The sequence below is a fragment of the Pelophylax lessonae genome, assembly GCF_965119305.1.
Source record: "Pelophylax lessonae genome assembly, chromosome: 8".
Classification (NCBI taxonomy): Eukaryota; Metazoa; Chordata; class Amphibia; order Anura; family Ranidae; genus Pelophylax; species Pelophylax lessonae.
In genome coordinates this window covers 101,995,041-102,013,942 of record NC_138775.1, presented here as the reverse complement: position 1 = coordinate 102,013,942, position 18,902 = coordinate 101,995,041, and the positions used below count along the sequence as shown (strand labels likewise).

At 48.2% G+C, this 18,902-nt stretch overlaps 1 protein-coding gene across 2 annotated transcripts in view; it reads right to left on the bottom strand.

Annotated features, from left to right (window-relative positions):
• TMEM184B (transmembrane protein 184B) overlaps nt 1–18,902 on the bottom strand; it is a 329,919-nt gene that overhangs the window by 209,822 nt on the left and 101,195 nt on the right. For both annotated transcript variants that reach the window (XM_082265516.1, XM_082265517.1), the window contains exon 4: nt 4,233–4,398. In XM_082265516.1, coding sequence (XP_082121642.1) covers nt 4,233–4,398 — 166 coding nt within the window. The remainder of the gene's footprint in view (nt 1–4,232; nt 4,399–18,902) is intronic.

Here is an 18,902-nt window from a genome sequence, read left to right as displayed (position 1 = left end):
ATAATGCTCCTCTGCGACCGCAAAGCGAAGAAACCGCTGGTGTCCAGCGTAAATAGGTATGTGAAGATATGTGCCCTTAATATATAAATGGTGGCTAAGAAGTCTCCCTGGTGCAGCGTCGCCACTGCCATGCGGATGGATTCCATCCGAAACTTCTGTACCCGCACAAAGCGGTTCAGGGCCTTGAGATCCAGGATGGGACTCCCTTTGCCTTCCTTCCTGGGCACGGTGAAAAGGATTGCATAAAACCCTTAAAAAAACTTTCCTGAAAAGGAACCGGTACAATTACTCCTTGCGACAGCAAATCGTGTACTGCCCCATCCCAAGTCCCTTAACCGGACTGGGGATAGTCGAAGATTGGACGAGAAGAACCTGTCCAACGGGCGAGATCGAAATTTGACCTTGTACCCAGATCGGATCAGTTTGTGAACCTATTTGTCCTGAATCAAAGAGGTCCAGGGTTCCGAAAAGAAACAAAGACGTCCCCCCCACCACAGAATCGGTTGTGGGTGCCCCTTTGCAGACGAGGACCTGAATGATTTACCTTTTTCTTGTGACCCTGAGGCACAAAAAATAAATCAATGAGCATTAAAAGTAAGGCCCCCGTCTAGGACGTGGCGCCTTGCCCTTAGAGGATTGGGGAAGATGAGTGCTCTTACTCCCCCATGATACCTTTGATCAACTCGTCTAGAGAGGATCCAAACAGCCTCTCCCCTAAGAAGGGAAGATCAGTCAAGGCCTTTTTAGAAGCCTGGTCCACCGACCAGCTTTTCAGCCACACCATGCGCCTGACCGTAATCCCCACGGCCAACGCCCTGGCTGAATCCAGGGACGCATCACACATGAACACCAGGGCTTGAACCAACTGGTCCAGTAGTTCCAACACTGCAGGGGGGGAGCCGTTCAGCTTCCAAGTTACTTTTAAAAAACTTCACCCATTCCGTAGCAGTCTGCACTACCAAAACATTCACAAAGGTAGTCTTTAATATGTGACTTGCTACCACGTGTAAATGGCGGGACAAGGATTCCACCCATCTATCCACAGGTTCCGCGAAAGTTGGGAGACTTTTCCACCGGTACCAGAGTCGCATTATTCAACCTGGACACCGGGGATCCACTTTTGGTCGTACAGTCTGCCTAGTGGACACTGCCTCCGCAAAGGGGTAACGGTGTGCAAAACGCTTAGGCACCACTAACATGTGCTTAATGCACCGCCATTGTTCATCCACAATAGTATGAAACCATTCTGGGCAAGGGAACACACCTTGTCCAATTTACGAGACTTGTGGGAGCCAAAAGACACCTGCGTACCCGGCGCTGTGGATTCATCAGCCAATTTTAAAGTTTCCTGCACAGAAACTATCAGAGCTTCCACCAAAGAGCGTTCCCGCAAGGCGGCTGATGAGGACAGGTCCTCTTCACCGTCAAGAGTGCGACACCACCGACCCCTCAGGTTGGTCTGCGGCTGTGGCGGCCAGGTCTATCTCAGAGTCCGGAAGACCCTGCAGATGGAGGTGAGGGCGAAGGGCCTTTGCGGCTGGCAGCACTAGCAATGCCAAAATCTACCTTAGACATCAAATTTTGCAAAAAAAGCTGCAATCTCTCGCTAAGACTGAGAACCAGAAGGTCCCGCAATCGCTCCCAGGGGGGTCTGCAGGTGAACTATTATCCTGGGACTCCATGTTACACTTAAAATAATTGGGCAGCGTCTCTTTAAGACCGCCAAAAACGCGGTCCCAAGGATATAAGTGCAGGCTCACAATCCCTGGTTATTGTAAGATAATAGAGTGAATGAAGAAAACCCCACAGGGAACCCCAGAAAAACATTACCAGACCACAGAGGAGACTTCCAGCACGATCTGTGCAAAAACAAAACTGACATTGACTGTACAGGAAGAGAAAACTCAGCCTCTACATTTTAAAAACCATGCCACAAGCCTGTCCAGCCTATGGACCTCAGGAAAATGGCCGCTCATGCATTTTTAATGGGGAATTCTAGAAAATGGCTGCCCTAATGGGGATATAAAAATCATGATCCACAGCAAAATGGCGGCCTCCACGCCGCTCCATGCGGTCTCCAGAACCCCCAAAAGGGGGCCCAGAACAATAGGCATCGAAAGGTCCCTGATTAGGGGCCCACACAGAACAAGTCACCCCCCTCAAATAAGCGCCACAACGGCCGCATTATTACGGCCCCCCCCAGGTAAAAACTTGCTAGTGGTAGGGGAATGCCTAGGGGTACACAGGACTAGTTTTCCCAGATGCCAGGGGAACCGAGGGAGTCAATAAGGTCCGCCTATTCCAGGGAAGGGCCCACGTCCACACCGAGACCGCCAGGGGATTTTGGGGGGACAATTTACTCATCATACCATGGTACCAGGTGGGCGCCATTCCTAAACAGATCACCTTCCACCCTGGATGGGGGTGCTGTCAGCCAAGAGGAAGCTGTGACTGTTCCAGGTCGTGTGCGTCCAAGCGAGACGGTCTACTCGCAGGTTCGTCCCCATCCGTCTGTGCACTTTCATGGCGAGGCCTAGTTCTGGAATATAACCTGCTCACACTCGCTGGCCAGGCTGGGAGACTTTAAGGATCTAGATTACCCAGTGCGAAACCTCAGCCGGCTGTTGCTTGTAGTTCCTCTGGATCTTGATCCTCAGGAAATAACTAGTGAAAATAGAAAAGTCACAAACTAACAAACTTTCCTATAATAGCTAAGACCGAAGTCCCAGCAGGAAGCTAGGTCCTATTCCTCAAGCTAGGCAAAACAAACTGTTTGATGATAGCAGGGTGTGTGGGGTTATGCCTGCAGCACAGCCCCCATAGGTGTGGTTAAGCTTTTTTCCTGCCTAGTGCCTATTCCTGATAGGAGGGAGGAACATAACCCTATAGTCTGACTAGATGGAGACGCATCTGTCGAACGATAGAGAAAAAATAATTTTCCAAAATGTGGTAATTTTGTGGGTGTTTCCACTGTTCTGGTGCTCCAGGGCCTCCAAAAATGTGATAGGTGGTCTGGAAATTAGATGCGTAATTTATGCTCCCTGAAAGGCCAACGGTGCTCCTTGGATTTTGGGCCCCTCTATGCATCTAGGCTGTGAAAATCTCACGCATATGGTATCCCCACAGTCAGGAGACACAGCAGAATGTGTTTTAGGGATGAATTCCAAGTGTGCTTATGCTGTGGGTTTACCAAATGTTTTATTTTTTTGCTTATACAAACTCAAAAAGTGATAACTTAATTTGGGTACAGTGTTGCATGATTGAGTAATTATCAAAGTGTAACAGCACCAAGAGCTGGAAAATGGCATTAAAAGAAAGGAGGGTGGGAGAGCATCCAAGCTTGCGGTAGTCAAATGCACACTTAGAGGTGCACTGTTCCTTTCCACTTTTGTAATAGGGATTATCCTGGGGAACTGCAAAACTTGACAAGCTAAAACTGGTTCTGACCAGCTCAGCAGATGGTTAAAAAAAAAAAAGCTGAATGCATTCCTATACGAACAAAACATAACTAGATATGTGCAATTATAGGTAATATCACTAGGGATTGCTGATCCAGGGGATAACTGATTGCCTCAGGGGGATCAGGCAGAAATTTATTTTTCCCTGGTGCAGCTAACTGGACCATGCTTCATAGGGTTTTTTTTTTTGCATTCATCTGGATCAATGGTATCAGTTTCCGTATCTGGTGGTTTTCTCATTTTTTTTTTTCTATTGGTTAAAATAGATGGAGTTGTGTCCTTTAAAGCCAAGTACATAATTTTGCAAAAATCTCTTGCAAAGCACACTGGGATGTGGTCACAAGAATGCTTCTAAGAAACATAGCAGGTTTTTCGATTTAACACTTTTGAGATTGGTTATCCACACATGCACTCTAAAGCATAACTTTCCATTATCACATGGTTACAGCTCAATGCAAGCACAAACAGCATGGATACAATGCTTTCAGTGAAGAAGGCACTGGCGAAAAACTTTTGCTTAGTACATACAATAGGTCTATGACCACTGAAACACTTTAGAGAAGAGGCTGCATTGGCTGGCTGCATAGATTAGTGAGAGCCCATGGAGGCGAGGGATGAGGTAAGCAAAGTTCTATTTTATTGGCATCCTGAGCATAAACGAGCACTACACCTCTGCAGAGTGGGGGTAGCCCCACTACAAGGAAGCATTTTTCTTTTTTTCAAAGTTCAGCTATAAACCTAAAACAATGTTGCATTTTTCGACAACACACTTACCCTCATAGCAATCCCGGACTGTGTCAAAATAAACATAGTACTGGTCATTGGTGAAGAAGAGGAGGCTGAGCCACGAATCAAAGGCATATATTGGGACAATAAAGAGAATTCGTACAATATGTCTCTGTTCATTGGGACAGCTATAGGAGCGAAGGTGCATGTAGATCTGAGGAAAAAGAAAAAAACAGAAAGTAACAAAAGTTGAACAAAAACATTGATTGCATGACACATAAAAGCATAAAGGCTAGGTTCATCTTTCCAAAAAAAAAACAAAATTTTACATCTTTTTTTTTTTTGGGGGGTGCCTTCATCTAGGAGCAAAGTGGATCGCGTGTGCAATGTCAGACTTCTGCACAGAGAATGAGATGTACACCGATCAGTCAGTCGGAACTTCACAGACAGCAATGGGTGCAGGACCCCGGATCGCCACTGCAAACAGGATACAAGAGAAATGGCCGCACACCAAGCAATGGCTCACAATGAAAGGCTTTATTGAACAAGGATGCAAGGTACAGCAAAATGGATGGTAGACATGTTTCACACGACTCACAGCATGCTTGTCCACTAACAAACACTAAGCACATACTGCCTCAAGCTCCCCTGCCTGTAGCTCTGTATGGGCAGGCAGTTCCTGAGCTGTAGGCAGTGTGAATGAACTACGAGCATGCTGATCAGCACTCGCAGTTCATTGATACTACTGTCCTCTCCTCTTGTGGTGACAGATGGAACTTGCAATTTATTCATCGACAGAGCTCTGTAAATGACAAGACGAAGCTGCACAGGCTTCATTCAGTGCTGGATACTACCACCGCATGATTCTTAGTAGTAGGAGTTAGGGGTGTTGATTATAAATCGATGCCTTGCGATGCAGCTTTGAACGATTCTGCATCAAATGCAGATAACGGCTACATTGCGACTGCGCGGATGACGTCATCCCGGTGCCCCCTGCCTTTCCTGGGAGAGCCCTGCCTCTCCTGGGAGGGAGAAGAGCTGCACTGGGCAGACCTGGGAGCTGTATTGCGGTTATTGGCCGGTGGCCCCTACAGAGTGCTGGGGATATCAGTACCTTTACAAAGCTTTGCTGTTGTATGAGGTCATGTACAGCGGGTAAAATAGGTATTGAACACATCACCATTTTTCTTGGTAAATATATTTCTAGAAGCTTTTGACATGCATTTTTTTTTACTATGTGTATGTAACAACCCATACAATCCATACATGCAAAGAAACCAAAACCAATAAGTTCAGAAATTAAGTTATATGTAATCAAATCGAATGACAGAGGGAAAAAGTATTGAACACACTAACTGAAATTAAATACTTTGTATAAAATCCTTTGTTGGTAAAGACCACTTCCAGATGCCTCCAGTTGGGAGAAACTAGTCACATGCATTGCTCAGGTGTGATTTTGGCCGATTTTTCACAGAGTCTTCAAATCTTGAAGGTTCAGTAGGCCTCTTCTATAAACTCTGATCTTTAGCTCTTTTCATAGATTTTCTATTGGATTCAAGTACAGTGATTGGCTGGGCCATTTTAGCAGCTTTCATTTCTTTTTAAACCAAGTGAGAGTTTCCTTGCCATTGTGTTTGGAATCATGGTCTTCTGAAAGCGTATTCCCTTGTTTCATCTTTAACATCCTGGTAGATGATGACAACGGAATTTTATCAAGACTGTCTTGGTACATTTTTCCATTCATCCTTCTTTCAACGACACAAAATTTGCCAGTACCGTATGCTAAAAAAAACAGCCCCACACTGTGATGTTCCCACCTACAAACTTCACTGTCAGTATGGCGTTTTTGGGGTGATGTGCATTGCCATTTTACCTCCAGTGTGTATTATGGCATCCAAAGAGTTAAATTTTGGTGTTATCTGACTAGACTATTCTCCCAGCATTTCACAGGCTTGTCTAAATGTTGTGCAGCAAACTTTAATGGAGTTTAAACATGCTTTTTCTTCAGCATTGGAGTCTTGTGAGGTGAGCGTGCATACAGGCCATGGCAGCTGAGTGCCTTAATTGTGGTTTGTTTTCTTTGAAACTATTGTACTTGCTAATTCCAGGTCTTTATGAAGCTCGCCATAAGCAGTCCTCGACTCTTGGACAACTCTTCTGATAATTCTTTTTAACCCTGTCAGAAATCTTGCAAGGAGCACCTGATCATGACGGGTTTATGGTGAAATTATGTTCTTTCCACTTCCAGATTATTGCCCCAACAGTGATCATTGGAACATTCAGAAGTTTAGAAATCCTTCTGTAACCAATGCCATCAGTATGTCTTGCAACAATAAGGTTGCGAAGGTCGTGAGAGCTCTTGGCCTTTACCCATCATCAAATGTTTCCTGTAAGACATAGGCCATCAGTTGAGACTAAACCAGCTGATAATTTGCACTGACAAGGGGCATGATTGCTTTCTAATTACTAATATATTTCACCTGGTGTGTTGGCTTTTCATGCCTTCTTGCACCTCCCTTACTTCATGTGTTCAATACTTTTTCCCTGTGTTATACACATCTAAACGTATTTGTTTTGCATAATTTGTATTTATAGATTGCATGGGTTGTAACTGACATGGTGAAAATTGCATGTCAATAGCTTTACAAATATATTTACCTAGAAAAAGGATGACGTGTTCAATCCTTATTTTACCTGCTGTATTTACCCAGGGCAGGGAAGAGCTCCAACTACATTTTTAAACAGACTTGGGAAGGTCCTTGACTTAATTCTGTTGCTCAAAACCTGTTGACACCAATGCAGAGACGTGACTGCAAGTCTTATAAATGTGTTTTGCTTTACTTCGATTTGTGCAGGAGGTTTAGGTGTGTTTAGGAGATCCTCCTGTCTAGTTATGGGATAATTTAGGTCTGCTTAGCCCTACAGGCAGTTCCAGCAAAGCCTGCATGTAGTAGATTTCTCTCTATCCCTATTTCAGTACCCTTCCTCCTCCTCCTCTACCGCTCTCCCTCTACTTCTATCCCCCTCTCTCTCTGACTCCACCCACTCTTTTCCTCTGTTCCTCTCTCTCTCTCTCTCCTCTCTTTCAAACAGACCACCTCCCCTCCACCCCAAAAGAAGACCTACAATATACCCCTGGATCTAGTGCGGCAATTCTTAAATGTATAAGTTAAAAAAAATACAAAAAAAAAAAAAAAAGCATAAATTTGTTCTTTGGCCGCTTTGCAGTCCGCTCGCTAGTTGTGTCAAAGCTTCCTAAATTAATGAATGAATGATGTAACAAATAGTAAAGACCGTGTAAAAAATAAGAAAAAAAAAAACTGGATGTTTGACTTACCGTAAAATCCTTTTCTCTTAAGTTCATTGACTGACGCAGCCCCTGATCCATATCAGCAGGGTTATGCTGCCCCCCACAGGAGTAGGAAACTAGACAGAAAAGTTCTGGTTACGCCTATGGGCAGTCCCAGGAGGTAAACCCTGTCTCTTCCTGCATAGGATGTCAGTTTTGTATCAAAGTAGTGTCAGAGAAATAATACCAATCCAACTCAAAATAGAGGGGTGGGTACTGCGTCCGTCAAAGAACTTGAAAAAAGGATTTTACGGTAAGTCAAAAATCTAGTTTTTTCTATCATTAATTGATGGACTCACTCTCTGATCCAGGTCGTCCCAAAGCAATGCCAAAAATGAGGGGTGGGAACAGCAGAAAAAAAAAACAGGTCCCCAAGGCTAAAACATAGCAAACCAGGCAACATAGGACTCCTAGGCAACACAGGACTCATCAGAACCACAAGAGGAGGCCCACACCTGAAAAAAAAAAAAAAAAAACAGTAAAACACCCTCAAGGAAGGCTAAGAAGCCCCCAGCAGGCTGCAAAACTTTGTGGCCAAAAGAGAAATCTGCAGATTCCAGCACATCCACCTTATAAAATTTGGTAAAGGTGTGAACAGACGACCAGGTAGCCCCCATGAAAACCTAAAGTACAGACGCCTGATGGCGAAAAGCCCAGGAAGCACTAAGTGCCCGAGTAGAATGCGCCTTAACAGGGAAAGGAGGAACCTGCCCCTTAAGTGAATAAGCCTGCACCACTGTCTGTCTGATCCATCTGGAATTAGTTGCAGCAGACACAGGCAGCCCTCTTTACACCATCCCTGAGTACAAAGAGCAAATCAGACTTTCGAAAGGACTCAAGTAGCCTCCAAGTACACCCCGATTGCCCGAAACCACATGCAGATTATGCAGTTCAAACTCCTTCAGATGTTTTGGCTTAGGACACAGAGGGTAACATGATGTCCTCATTTAAGTGGAAACTGAAAACCACCTTAGAAAAGGAAAGACGGATCCGTACGAAGTACCACTTTATCCCTGTGACCGGTAAACGGCGCCAGTTCCGACACCCTGCGCGCAGAAGTAATAGCCACCCAGAAGGCCACCTTCTGGGATAAAGTAAGCAGGGGAATCTCCCGAATACTTTCAAAAGGAGATTTCTGGAGAACCGACAGCACCAAATTAAGGTCCCAAGGTGGCAACGGAGGTCGCCCCGGAGGTACCAAGTGTCGCACCCCCTGATGTTACGCACCAGGGAATGAGCGGCTAATGGCCCTTGGAAAAAAAATAGCCAAGGCCGAGACCTGACCCTTGATCGTACTCCAGGCCAATTTTTGATCAACACCACGTTGAAGGGAGGCCAAGATCCGAGCAACCGTGTAAGAGCGAGGGGGGAGCCCCAAGAGACTCACACCACGCAATGTACAACTTCCACGTACAATGTTAGATCTTTCTAGAAGTCTCTTTCTAGAAGTCGCTTTCCTCACTTTAAGCAGAGTGGGAATCACTGAAGCAGACAATCCCCAATCCTTCAGCACCTGGCTTTCAACAGCCAAGCCGGCAAAGCTATCGACCGTAAAGCAGGATGGAAGATTGGCCTCTGAGACAGTAGATCTTCCCTGGGAGGAAGTCTCCAAGGAGCGTCTGCGACAAGCCGGACCAGGTCGGCGTACCAACCTTGGCGAGGCCAGTCCGGAGCCACAAGAATGACTGGAATCCCTTGCGCCTGTATCCTGCGAAGAAGTCTTGGCAGCAACTTGAGAGGAGGAAAAGCACACATCAGCTGATACTAACCCCACAGGCCACCAGCGTGCCTGCGGCGTTTGCCAGAGGACCCCGGGAGCGGGCCACAAACCTCTGCACTTTTCTGTTGATCCGTGATGCCAACAGATCTACGTCTGGAGTGCCCCCAACGAGGGCACAACTGCTGGAACACCTCTGGATGGAGGGACCATTCCCCTGCATCCAAGGCCTGTTGACTGAGGTAATCCGCCTGCCAATTTTCCACTCCTGGAATGTGAACAGCGGAGAGAGCTGGAAAAAAGTGTTCTGCCCATCGAAGGATGCCGGCCACTTCCAAGGCCGCAAGGACACTTTTGGTGCCCCCTTGGTGATTGACATAAGCCACGGCCGTGGCATTGTCCGATTTAATGCGTACTGGATAACACTGCAGGTGCTCGGTCCAGTGGACTAGGCAAAGCCGGATCGCTCTCAGCTCCAGAACATTGAGCTAACCTGGATTCCTCCAGGGACCAGACTCCTTGAGCAGACAAACTGACGAAAACTACTATCCACCTGGACAGACTTGCATCCGAAGCCACCAGATCAGGGATTCCCTGGTCACCTGGCTCAGCTGGATCGGATTGTCCAGGGAATTCAGAATCTTGTTCCATTTGAGGCTTTCCTTCTGGAGGATCCTGGTGTGGAACTGAGCGAAAGGGACCATCTCGAAGGACAACACCATTAGTCACAGGACTCGCATACAGGTCCGAAGGGACAACCATTTGCCAGACAGCAACAGCTGAACTGCAGTCTGGAGTTTTTCCGGGAAGAAACACCCTGGCTGAGGAAAGTCAGACCCAGGTAGTCCAGTCTCATGGAAGGGACCAGGGACGACTTCTGAAGGTTCAGAATCCATCCGAACTCCTCCAGAGTTCTCATGGCGATTTCCAGATTTGTCACCAACCCCTTGGGAGACTCCGCACATAGAAGCAGATTGTCCAGGTAACCCAGAACCGATATCCCCCGCTGCTGTAACAGCGCCAGGATCGGAGCCAACACCTTTGTGAAGACCCGAGGCAAGACCAAAGCCACAAACTGATAGTGATCCTCCCCGGAGAAACCATTGTTGAAGTCCTGCCCATATTGGGATGTGAAGGTAGGCATCAGAAATCCCCCTGATGTAGGGAGGCCACCACCGTGCACCAAACTTTAAAAGCCTTCCACAGTATAAATGATTTGTGAGGACATCGGGATCTAAATGATCAGCCTGTTTGCTGCCTCTCCCCTCTGAATGTGTGCAGCTGCCCTCCTAGCACCCCCCCCCCCCTTTAAAGTTCTGTGCACTGTAGCACCTTGATTATGTGAGTACATCCTTGATTTTTAATAAAGTGGAGTTTTAAAAGATGTAAGCACTATTGGAGATTTTTCTTATTTGGCACACCGATCAATCAAAGGGGAATCCATCCAGAGTATGATCCTATTTGGGGGGATCAATTGACCAACTTTGATCCAAGAGAGGTGACCCGGAAAGGGTATACTGCACATTAGACCAGGCTTAATTGCTTGGACACTGAAGCGGAGGTGGGGACCCATTCACACAGGGTGCTTGAGGTAAAGGTGCGATTCACCACGGAGGATTTGCTCTGATACACTTTCACTTTGAAAGTGGACTGTTTATTTGATCACTCTTTTCACTTTTAAGTGGATTATTTATTCAATCACGGAGGTGATTGTTCATAACACTATTTTCACTTTTTTGAGTGCATGTTGTTTACCTAATTATATGAAATACGGTATTTGAAATTATATATGAATTTTGGCACTTTATATATTTATATTTCACTATTTTGGTCACAATTTTGCCTGATTTTTGAACACCTGATAATCCAGCACTTTTATATATTTATATGATTAATTGAAGATTAGCACATGATTTATTTATTTGCATTTATTTACACACTGGAAGCACTTTAATTGCTCGGCCCTAGTGATTTATTTATACAATCATGATCATATTATAATAATTACTTACATTGTAAAACAGTTTAATAGATAAAACTATTAAAATTATCACTTTGTGTTTTGTCCATCTATTGTCTGACAAATTAGGATAATAGCAGGCTCTCTCTACCATTTGTCCTATTAGTTAACGTTCCTTAAAGTTGTCCATATATGGAACGAAATTTAGCAAGTTCAGCAGGGACCAGACGAATTTTGATCAGTGTATGGACACGGAGGTTGTACAGACGTCGATCGACTGGGAGAAATAAAACAGGACCCCCAGCTATGGAGTAACTGGGAGAAATAAAAATCCAAGCACTGGTAACAGTGGAAATAAAAAAATAGGACCCCAGCACTAGTGTCAGTGGGAGTAATAAAAAAAGACCCTCCCAACACTGGTGTCAGTGGGAGCAATAAAAGACCCCCCAGCACTAGGAGTGCTCTGTTTTGTAGATGTTATTTACAGGTTACAGAACACCTGTAATTTATTGTACTGTATAAGGGATTTAGGTTTTGTTTTGGGAGGAGGACCGTTTTCACAATAATAATAATGTAGGTTGTAAACTTGGCTCCATGTACACGGGACGTTCTAAATGGCCGTTTAGGAGCAGTTGGGCGTTTTTTTCAGAAGCCCCTGAACCCATCTACATTTTATCTTATCTGTCCATGTACACAGGGTCGTTTACAGTCATTTGCAGGCAGTTGAGTTCAGGGACGTTTTTTGGAACGCAATTATTTGCGTTCGAAAGCGTGTTTCCCGGCGTTTCAAACGCAGAAACGTGGCCGAACGTGACCAAACGTGACGAACGTACGTTCAGCCACGTTATAAGTTTTTTTTCTTCCATTCAAAATCAATGGTTCCCTATGGGAGCCTATTGATTTGAATGGAAGTCGCACCGCAAGTTGGATCAGGATGATCCGACTTGCGGCGCGACTTGCACTGTGAGAATCTTGAGGGGGAACTCCACGCCAAAAATGGGAAAAAAACTGCGTGGGGGTCCCCCCCAGGTTCCAAACCAGGCCCTTCGGGTCTGGTATGGAATTTGAGGGTAGCCCCACGCTGAATAAAACGGCGTGGGGCCCCCCCAAAATCCATACCAGACCCTTATCCGAGCATGCAGCCCGTTAGGGCAGGAAAGGGGAGGGGGATGAGCTAGCGCCCCCCCGGACCATACCAGGCCACATGCCCTCAACATGGGGGGGTGTTGGTGCTTTGGGGCAGGGGGAGGGTGGAGGGCATAAAACGGAATTTTTGTAAAATCTTACCTGTAAAATTCCTTTCTCTGAGTCCTCCGACAGTCGCCGCCATCTTCATATTCATCACAATGGGGTATTAGACTTTGCTCCGTAGGAGTAGCTAGGCAGCAGAATATGTCAATATTAAAGCTTTTAACATATCCCCACCCCAGGGGGTGGTCCTCTCAGTCTATACCCTCCTGCTTCCTGTTTCATACTTCAGTTTCAGTGGAATAGCAGTAGAGTACCTAAACCCCAAAAGAGGGGCGGGGGCGGCGACTGTCGGAGGACTCAGAGAAAGGAATTTTACAGGTAAGATTTTACAAAAATTCCGTTTTCTCTTACGTCCTCCGACAGTCGCCGCCATCTTCATATTCGTCACAATGGGGACGTCCCAAAGCAGTGCAAACATGAGGGGAGGGAAACGCAGCCGCGCCTAAAGGCAACGCAGTCTCCACATCAAAGAAAGTAACCTTACCAAAGGAAGGCAACCAGCTGGGCAACATGAGAAAAAAACTTGCTCAACGGAAGCAATAACCCAGGAAAAAACCAAAAACCCAGGGATAAAAAGAAATCCCAAACAGCCCAAAGGTCCAAAACAAGGGACCCTAAGGAACCGCCGCACTAAGAACCTTGCGGCCAAAGGAAGCATCTGCCGATGCTTGAAACTCCACTCTGTAGAATAGAGTGAAGGTGTGCACGGTCGACCAAATCGCCGCCCTACACACCTGGGCCACAGAAGCCCCATGACGACAGGCCCAAGACGTAAGAGATCTGGCAGAGTGCGCCTTCACAGGCATAGGAGAAACTTTTCCCTGCAAAGCATAGGCCTGTTCAATGGCCTGTCTGAACCAATTGGCGACGGCAGAAGCCGACGCCGCTACGCCCTTCCGAGGACCCCCGGAAGGACAAACAAAGAATCCGACTTGCGAAACGATTCAGACGACTTTAGGTAAACCCTAATCGCCCGAACAACATCCAAGGAGTGCAACTCCACCTCCTTCGGATATTTAGACTTCGCGCAAGGCGAAGGCAAGACAATGTCCTCATTGAGGTGAAATTCCGAATCCCTCTTCGGAAAAAAAGAAGGGTTAGGTCGCAAGACCACCTTATCTAAGTGAACGACCAGATACGGAGACTTGCAGGACAAGCTGCCAGCTCCGACACACTGCGAGCCGAAGTGACCGCCACCAAAAAAGTTGACCTTCTTGGACAACATAGACAACGAGATCTACCTGATCCGTTCAAAAGGACCATGGTGTAACACGGACAGAACAAGATTCCAGTCCCAAGGAGGCAGAGACACCCTCCTAGGAGGGACCAGATGCCCCTGAACAAAAGTGCCAACCAAGGAGTTAGATGCCATAGGACGTTGAAAGATAACGGCCATCGCAGACACCTGACCCTTGATCGTAGCCAGCGCCAAACGCTGGCAACACCCTCTCGAAGGAAGGACAACACCCTAGACACCGATTACGGGCGAGGTAAAAACCCCCTGGACTCACACCAGGCAAAATAGGCCTTCCAAGTACGGTAATAGACCTTCCCCGAGGAAAATTTCCTCACGTCGATCAAAGTGTAAATGACCTCAGGGGAGAGACCCCTATCCCTCAGGACCTCGGTCTCAACAGCCAGGCCGACAAAAGCCAGCGACTGTAAAGCAGGATGGAATATCCGCCCTGGAGACCGGAGATCTTCTCGAAGAGGCAGACGCCACGGGGCGTCGACCGCCAAATGCACGAGGTCTGTGTACCAGGACCGGCGAGGCCAGTCCGGTGTCACAAAAAACACTGTGTTCTGGTTTCCGAGTTCAACCTGCGAAGGAACCTGGACAGCCATTGAAACGGTGAAAACGCATACAGCAGTCGGTACTGATGCCACGGAGCTACCAACGCGTCTGACGCGTCTGCCCGAGGATCGTGCGGCCTTGCCACGAAGCCTTTTCACCTTGCTGTTTAGACGAGACGCGAACAGGTCTACCTCCGGAAGACCCCACTTCACGCACCACATCTGGAAGACATCCGGGTGGAAGGACCATTCCCCCTGGTCCGGGGACTATTGGCTTCAGATAATCCGCCTGCCAGTTCTCCACCCCCGGAATGTGAACCGCCGATATCGCCGGGACGCGTGTCTCGGCCCAAGACAAAATGTTGGCCACTTCCCGAGCCGCTCGGGCTCTCTTGGTGCCCCCTTGGCGATTGACGTAAGCCACCGCCGTGGCATTGTCCGTCTGCACCCGAACCGGACAGCCCTGCAGCCCGTCCGGCCAACGGTGAAGGCAGAGATTCACCGCACGCAATTCCAGAATGTTGATCGGAAGGGAGGAAACCCCCTCCGACCAAGTTTCCTGGGCGGACAGAACGCCCAGAACACCACCCCAGCCCGACAGGCTGGCATCCGAGGTGACCACCGTCCATGAGAGAGGACGAAAAGACTTGCCCCCCGACACCGCCGGGGACTGGAGCCACCACAGAAGATCCCTTCTGGTGCGATGGCCCAACGAAATCTGGAGATCCAGAGATTGCGGTCGCCCGTCCCACCTGGACAGGATCTCCGCTCTGAGACCCCGCGTGTGAAACTGGGCGAAGGGAATCGTCTCGAAAGCCGAGACCATCAATCCCAGACATCTCAAGCGCGTCCGGAGTGACGAGCATGGAACGTCCCTAAAGGGACCTGACTTCTTCCTGAAGAGTCCTGAGTTTGTCGTCTGGTAGGAAGATCTGCGCCCGGACCGAGTCCAGAATCATTCCCAGGTAGGGAAGACGAATCGACGGACACAGCGTCGACTTTGGAAAATCATCGTCCAACCAAACTCCTGTAGAGTCAGCATCGTGATGGATAGGTCCTCCTCCAGACCCTGGCTGGTCGCAGACCGAACCAGAATATCTTCCAGATACCCCAGGACAGGGATGCCCTGGGCTCTCAACAAACCAGAAACCGGTGCAAGCACCTTGGCGAAAAACCGTGGAGCCGAAGCGAGACCAAAAGGTAACGCCACAAATTGGTAGTGATCCTCCGCAATGGCGAATCGAAGGTACCTCTGGTGACCCTCGAAAAACGTGATGTGAAGGCACGCATCCTTCAAGTCGATGGAAGCCATGAATTCCCCCGGAACCAGGGCAGCCACCACCGACCGCAGGGATTCCATGCGGAACTAGCGAACACGGACAAAGCGGGTCAGAGCCTGTAAGTCCAGAATTGGACGTACCCTGCCCTCCTTCCTGGGCACCATGAACAGATTGGAAGAGAAACCCCCGAAATCTGTCCCGATGAGGCACCGGAACCTCCTGGAGGGAAAAAATCTGCTCTCCGGCCGAGAGAGAAAACTATCTTGTAGCCAGAACGAATGATTTCCTGAACCCACCTGTCCCGAACACGGGCCAACCAGGGTTGAAGAAAAACCGAGCAAGCGTCCCCCCCACCCCAGAACTGGGTGAGGGCGCCCCTGCAGGCCGCATTGTTATGGGCAGCGGGTCCGGACTGGCTGGACTTCTGTTTACCTGACCACTGCTTTTTTGGGAGCATTGACCTTTGAACGGCTTGCCCTTATAGTGCGCCCGAAAGGCACGAAAGGACCCCCGAGAGGGCCTAAAAGAAGCATGCTTCTTACCATGAGCAACCTTAGCCTTGCGGGATTGGGGCAAGAGCGTGCTCTTACCACCCGTGATCCCCTTTATCAGTGTATCCAAGGATTCTCCAAAAAAGGTGAGATCCATCATAGGACAGATTGGCTAAGGTCTTGCGCGAAGATTGGTCCACAGACCAACACTGCAACCAAACCAGGCGGCGAGACAATACCGCCACACTGTGAACACGTGCAGCCAACGGTACTATATCCAAGTCCGCATCACACAAATACATGACACCCTGATGGATTTGATCCACCATATCCAATGTCGCCGGTGAGGCTGAATCAGCCACCAGGACGCGCCTGAGTACCTGCGTCCAATTCGCGACAGCCTGGGCTGTCATAAGCGAAGCAAATAGAGCCTTTAGCATAGAACCCGTAATAGAGTAAGTATGACGGGCAAGAGACTCCAGCCTCCTGTCCGTAGCATCCCGGAACACCGGGGTGTCCTCTGCAGGAATCGCAATGGACTTATTCAAAATCGCCACCGCGTGATCCACCGGAGGTGGCACACACCACCGCTCACCAGTAGCGGGCGTGAAAGGATACTTGGTACAGCAAAGGGCTCGCGTATATTGCGCCATTGTTCCTTAACAGCGCGCAGAAAAACATCAGTGCAAGGAAAGACCTGCAATGTCATGCGTCTTCTCTGCGTCCCATAAGCTGCCAGGGCAGAAGGAGGACATGGTTCATCCTGCAAACGCAGTGTTTGCTTGAAAAAAGCAATCAATTCATCCATGAGTGCAAGCTCTTCAGGCGAGCCAGGGGGAGAATTATCCACCCCTTCTACCTCAGCCTCCACCTCGGTCCCCCAAGATCCAGGGAGGAACGGGACCCCGATAAGGAGACCCCAGCTATAGCAGCCCCATCACCATCTGAATCAGAGGAGATTGAAACTCTGGGCCGTTTCGTGGATCGAGCAGCCACAAGCATTTTCACCTGAGCAGCAATGTTAGCCACAACCGCAGCCAAACCCCCCCCCCCCCCCCTGGGGGGGGAAACAGCAGTCCCTTGGTCACCCACCAAAGTGGTAGGAAATTTGCTTTCCTGAGAATCCATTGCCCCAATACCATGCCGGAGAATAAAGGGTTAACAGCCCCTTAAACAAGCGCGGCGAGCGCTGCCCACCGCACACACACACTAGCACAAGTTTGACCCCCACAGGGACAGGGAGGTAAAAACCTGTAAAGACCACCGCTGCTGCTGCTGCTGCCTCGATCGGTGCGCCCAGGGAAAGGAAGCTATGCAACACAGGGCGCTCTATGAAAGCCTATGGAAGGCTACAAGAAAATGGCCGCCCGCGTTGAGACCATGCGGCCGGAGTGAGCGCTGCCAAAATGGCGCCGTTTGGCGCCGAAAACGCCGCTCCTCCACCTCAGTGAAGTGGAGAAAACACACCACATGTATTAAAACATGGCGGTCGCTGTAATGTGCCCCAAACATGAAATAAACATGCCCCACAGCACACAGCCGTTCACACATTCACAGTCTGACACAGGTAGTGCAGCACATCCCCCCCTCCTCGCAGCCCACAGCATGCAGCCAGAGAGATAGGGAACTTAACAGTGTGAACACAGGCAGGGTAACAGTCCCAGACTGACACCCCCCAGACAGACAGGTCCCCACACAGATACACTTACCTCCTAGATGGCGTGGGGAACCCGCACAGGCGAACAAGCCACTGCACATGTGACAGGGAGAGTCGCATCCAGGACGCAACAAAAATGGGGTTGAGAAACCGCACAGCGTCCAGTGAGGTAGCCACCTCACCATAGCATCCCTGCACCGAACAGGGATGGGTCGTTCAATGCGCCAGGAGCGTTACCTGGCTGAACGCTCGAAGGCAGGCTGGGAAGCCACTGACCCACAACCTGCTAACAGGGGGATCAGCCCAAGACCCAGCCCGCATGATCCTCTTCATCAGAAGAACTAACGCTGACAAAAATAACAGCTAAGTAAAGAGAGAGAAAAAACTCAAACAAAAATCAAAAAAGAATAGAGAAAGGCTGAGACAAAATGCCCCAGCACAGAGACATCCACCTACTCCAGACAAGCTAGACATTGAAACTGAAGTATGAAACAGGAAGCAGGAGGGTATAGACTGAGGGGACCACCCCCTGGGGTGGGGATATGTTAAAAGCTTTAATATTGACATATTCTGTTGCCTAGCTACTCCTACGGAGCAAAGTCTAATACCCCATTGTGACGAATATGAAGATGGCGGCGACTGTCGGAGGACGTAAGAGAAATCTTATTTGGGTACAGTCGCACGACCACACAATTGTCAGTTAAAGTAACGCAGTGCCGTATCGCAAACAATTGCCTGGTCATGAAGGGGAGTAAACCTTCTGGAGGTCAAAAGATTAAAGTAGTACAGTGCTGAATAGCAAAAAATGCCCTGGTCATGAAGGGGGTAAAACTTTCTGGCGCTGAAGTGGTTAATGAGCATTTAACCCTTGTAGTGCAGGGGTTCCAAATTCTTATAATCTTGTTCAAATGCTGGGCAGGTAGACTGCAGTTCTTTACAGAAGAAGGGCTATTTAAGATTTACATAATAAGGTAGTCAAAAACAACAAATCTGAGAAAACTTTTATTGGTCCAAAAAAAAAAAAAAAAAAAAAAAAACCTATCTCTAGTGTCTTGGAATTTGAGGGTTTGTACCTTCAACTTAAAGCAGTATTAACCCAACATGAAAAAGTAATTCATTGTAGCTTACCAATCATTAGATGTGGTGGCTGCATTAGTTTGCTTTGTTTTTTTCCCCATTATTTTCACCTGGTGATCTGGCCAGTAAGACACAGCTCTAG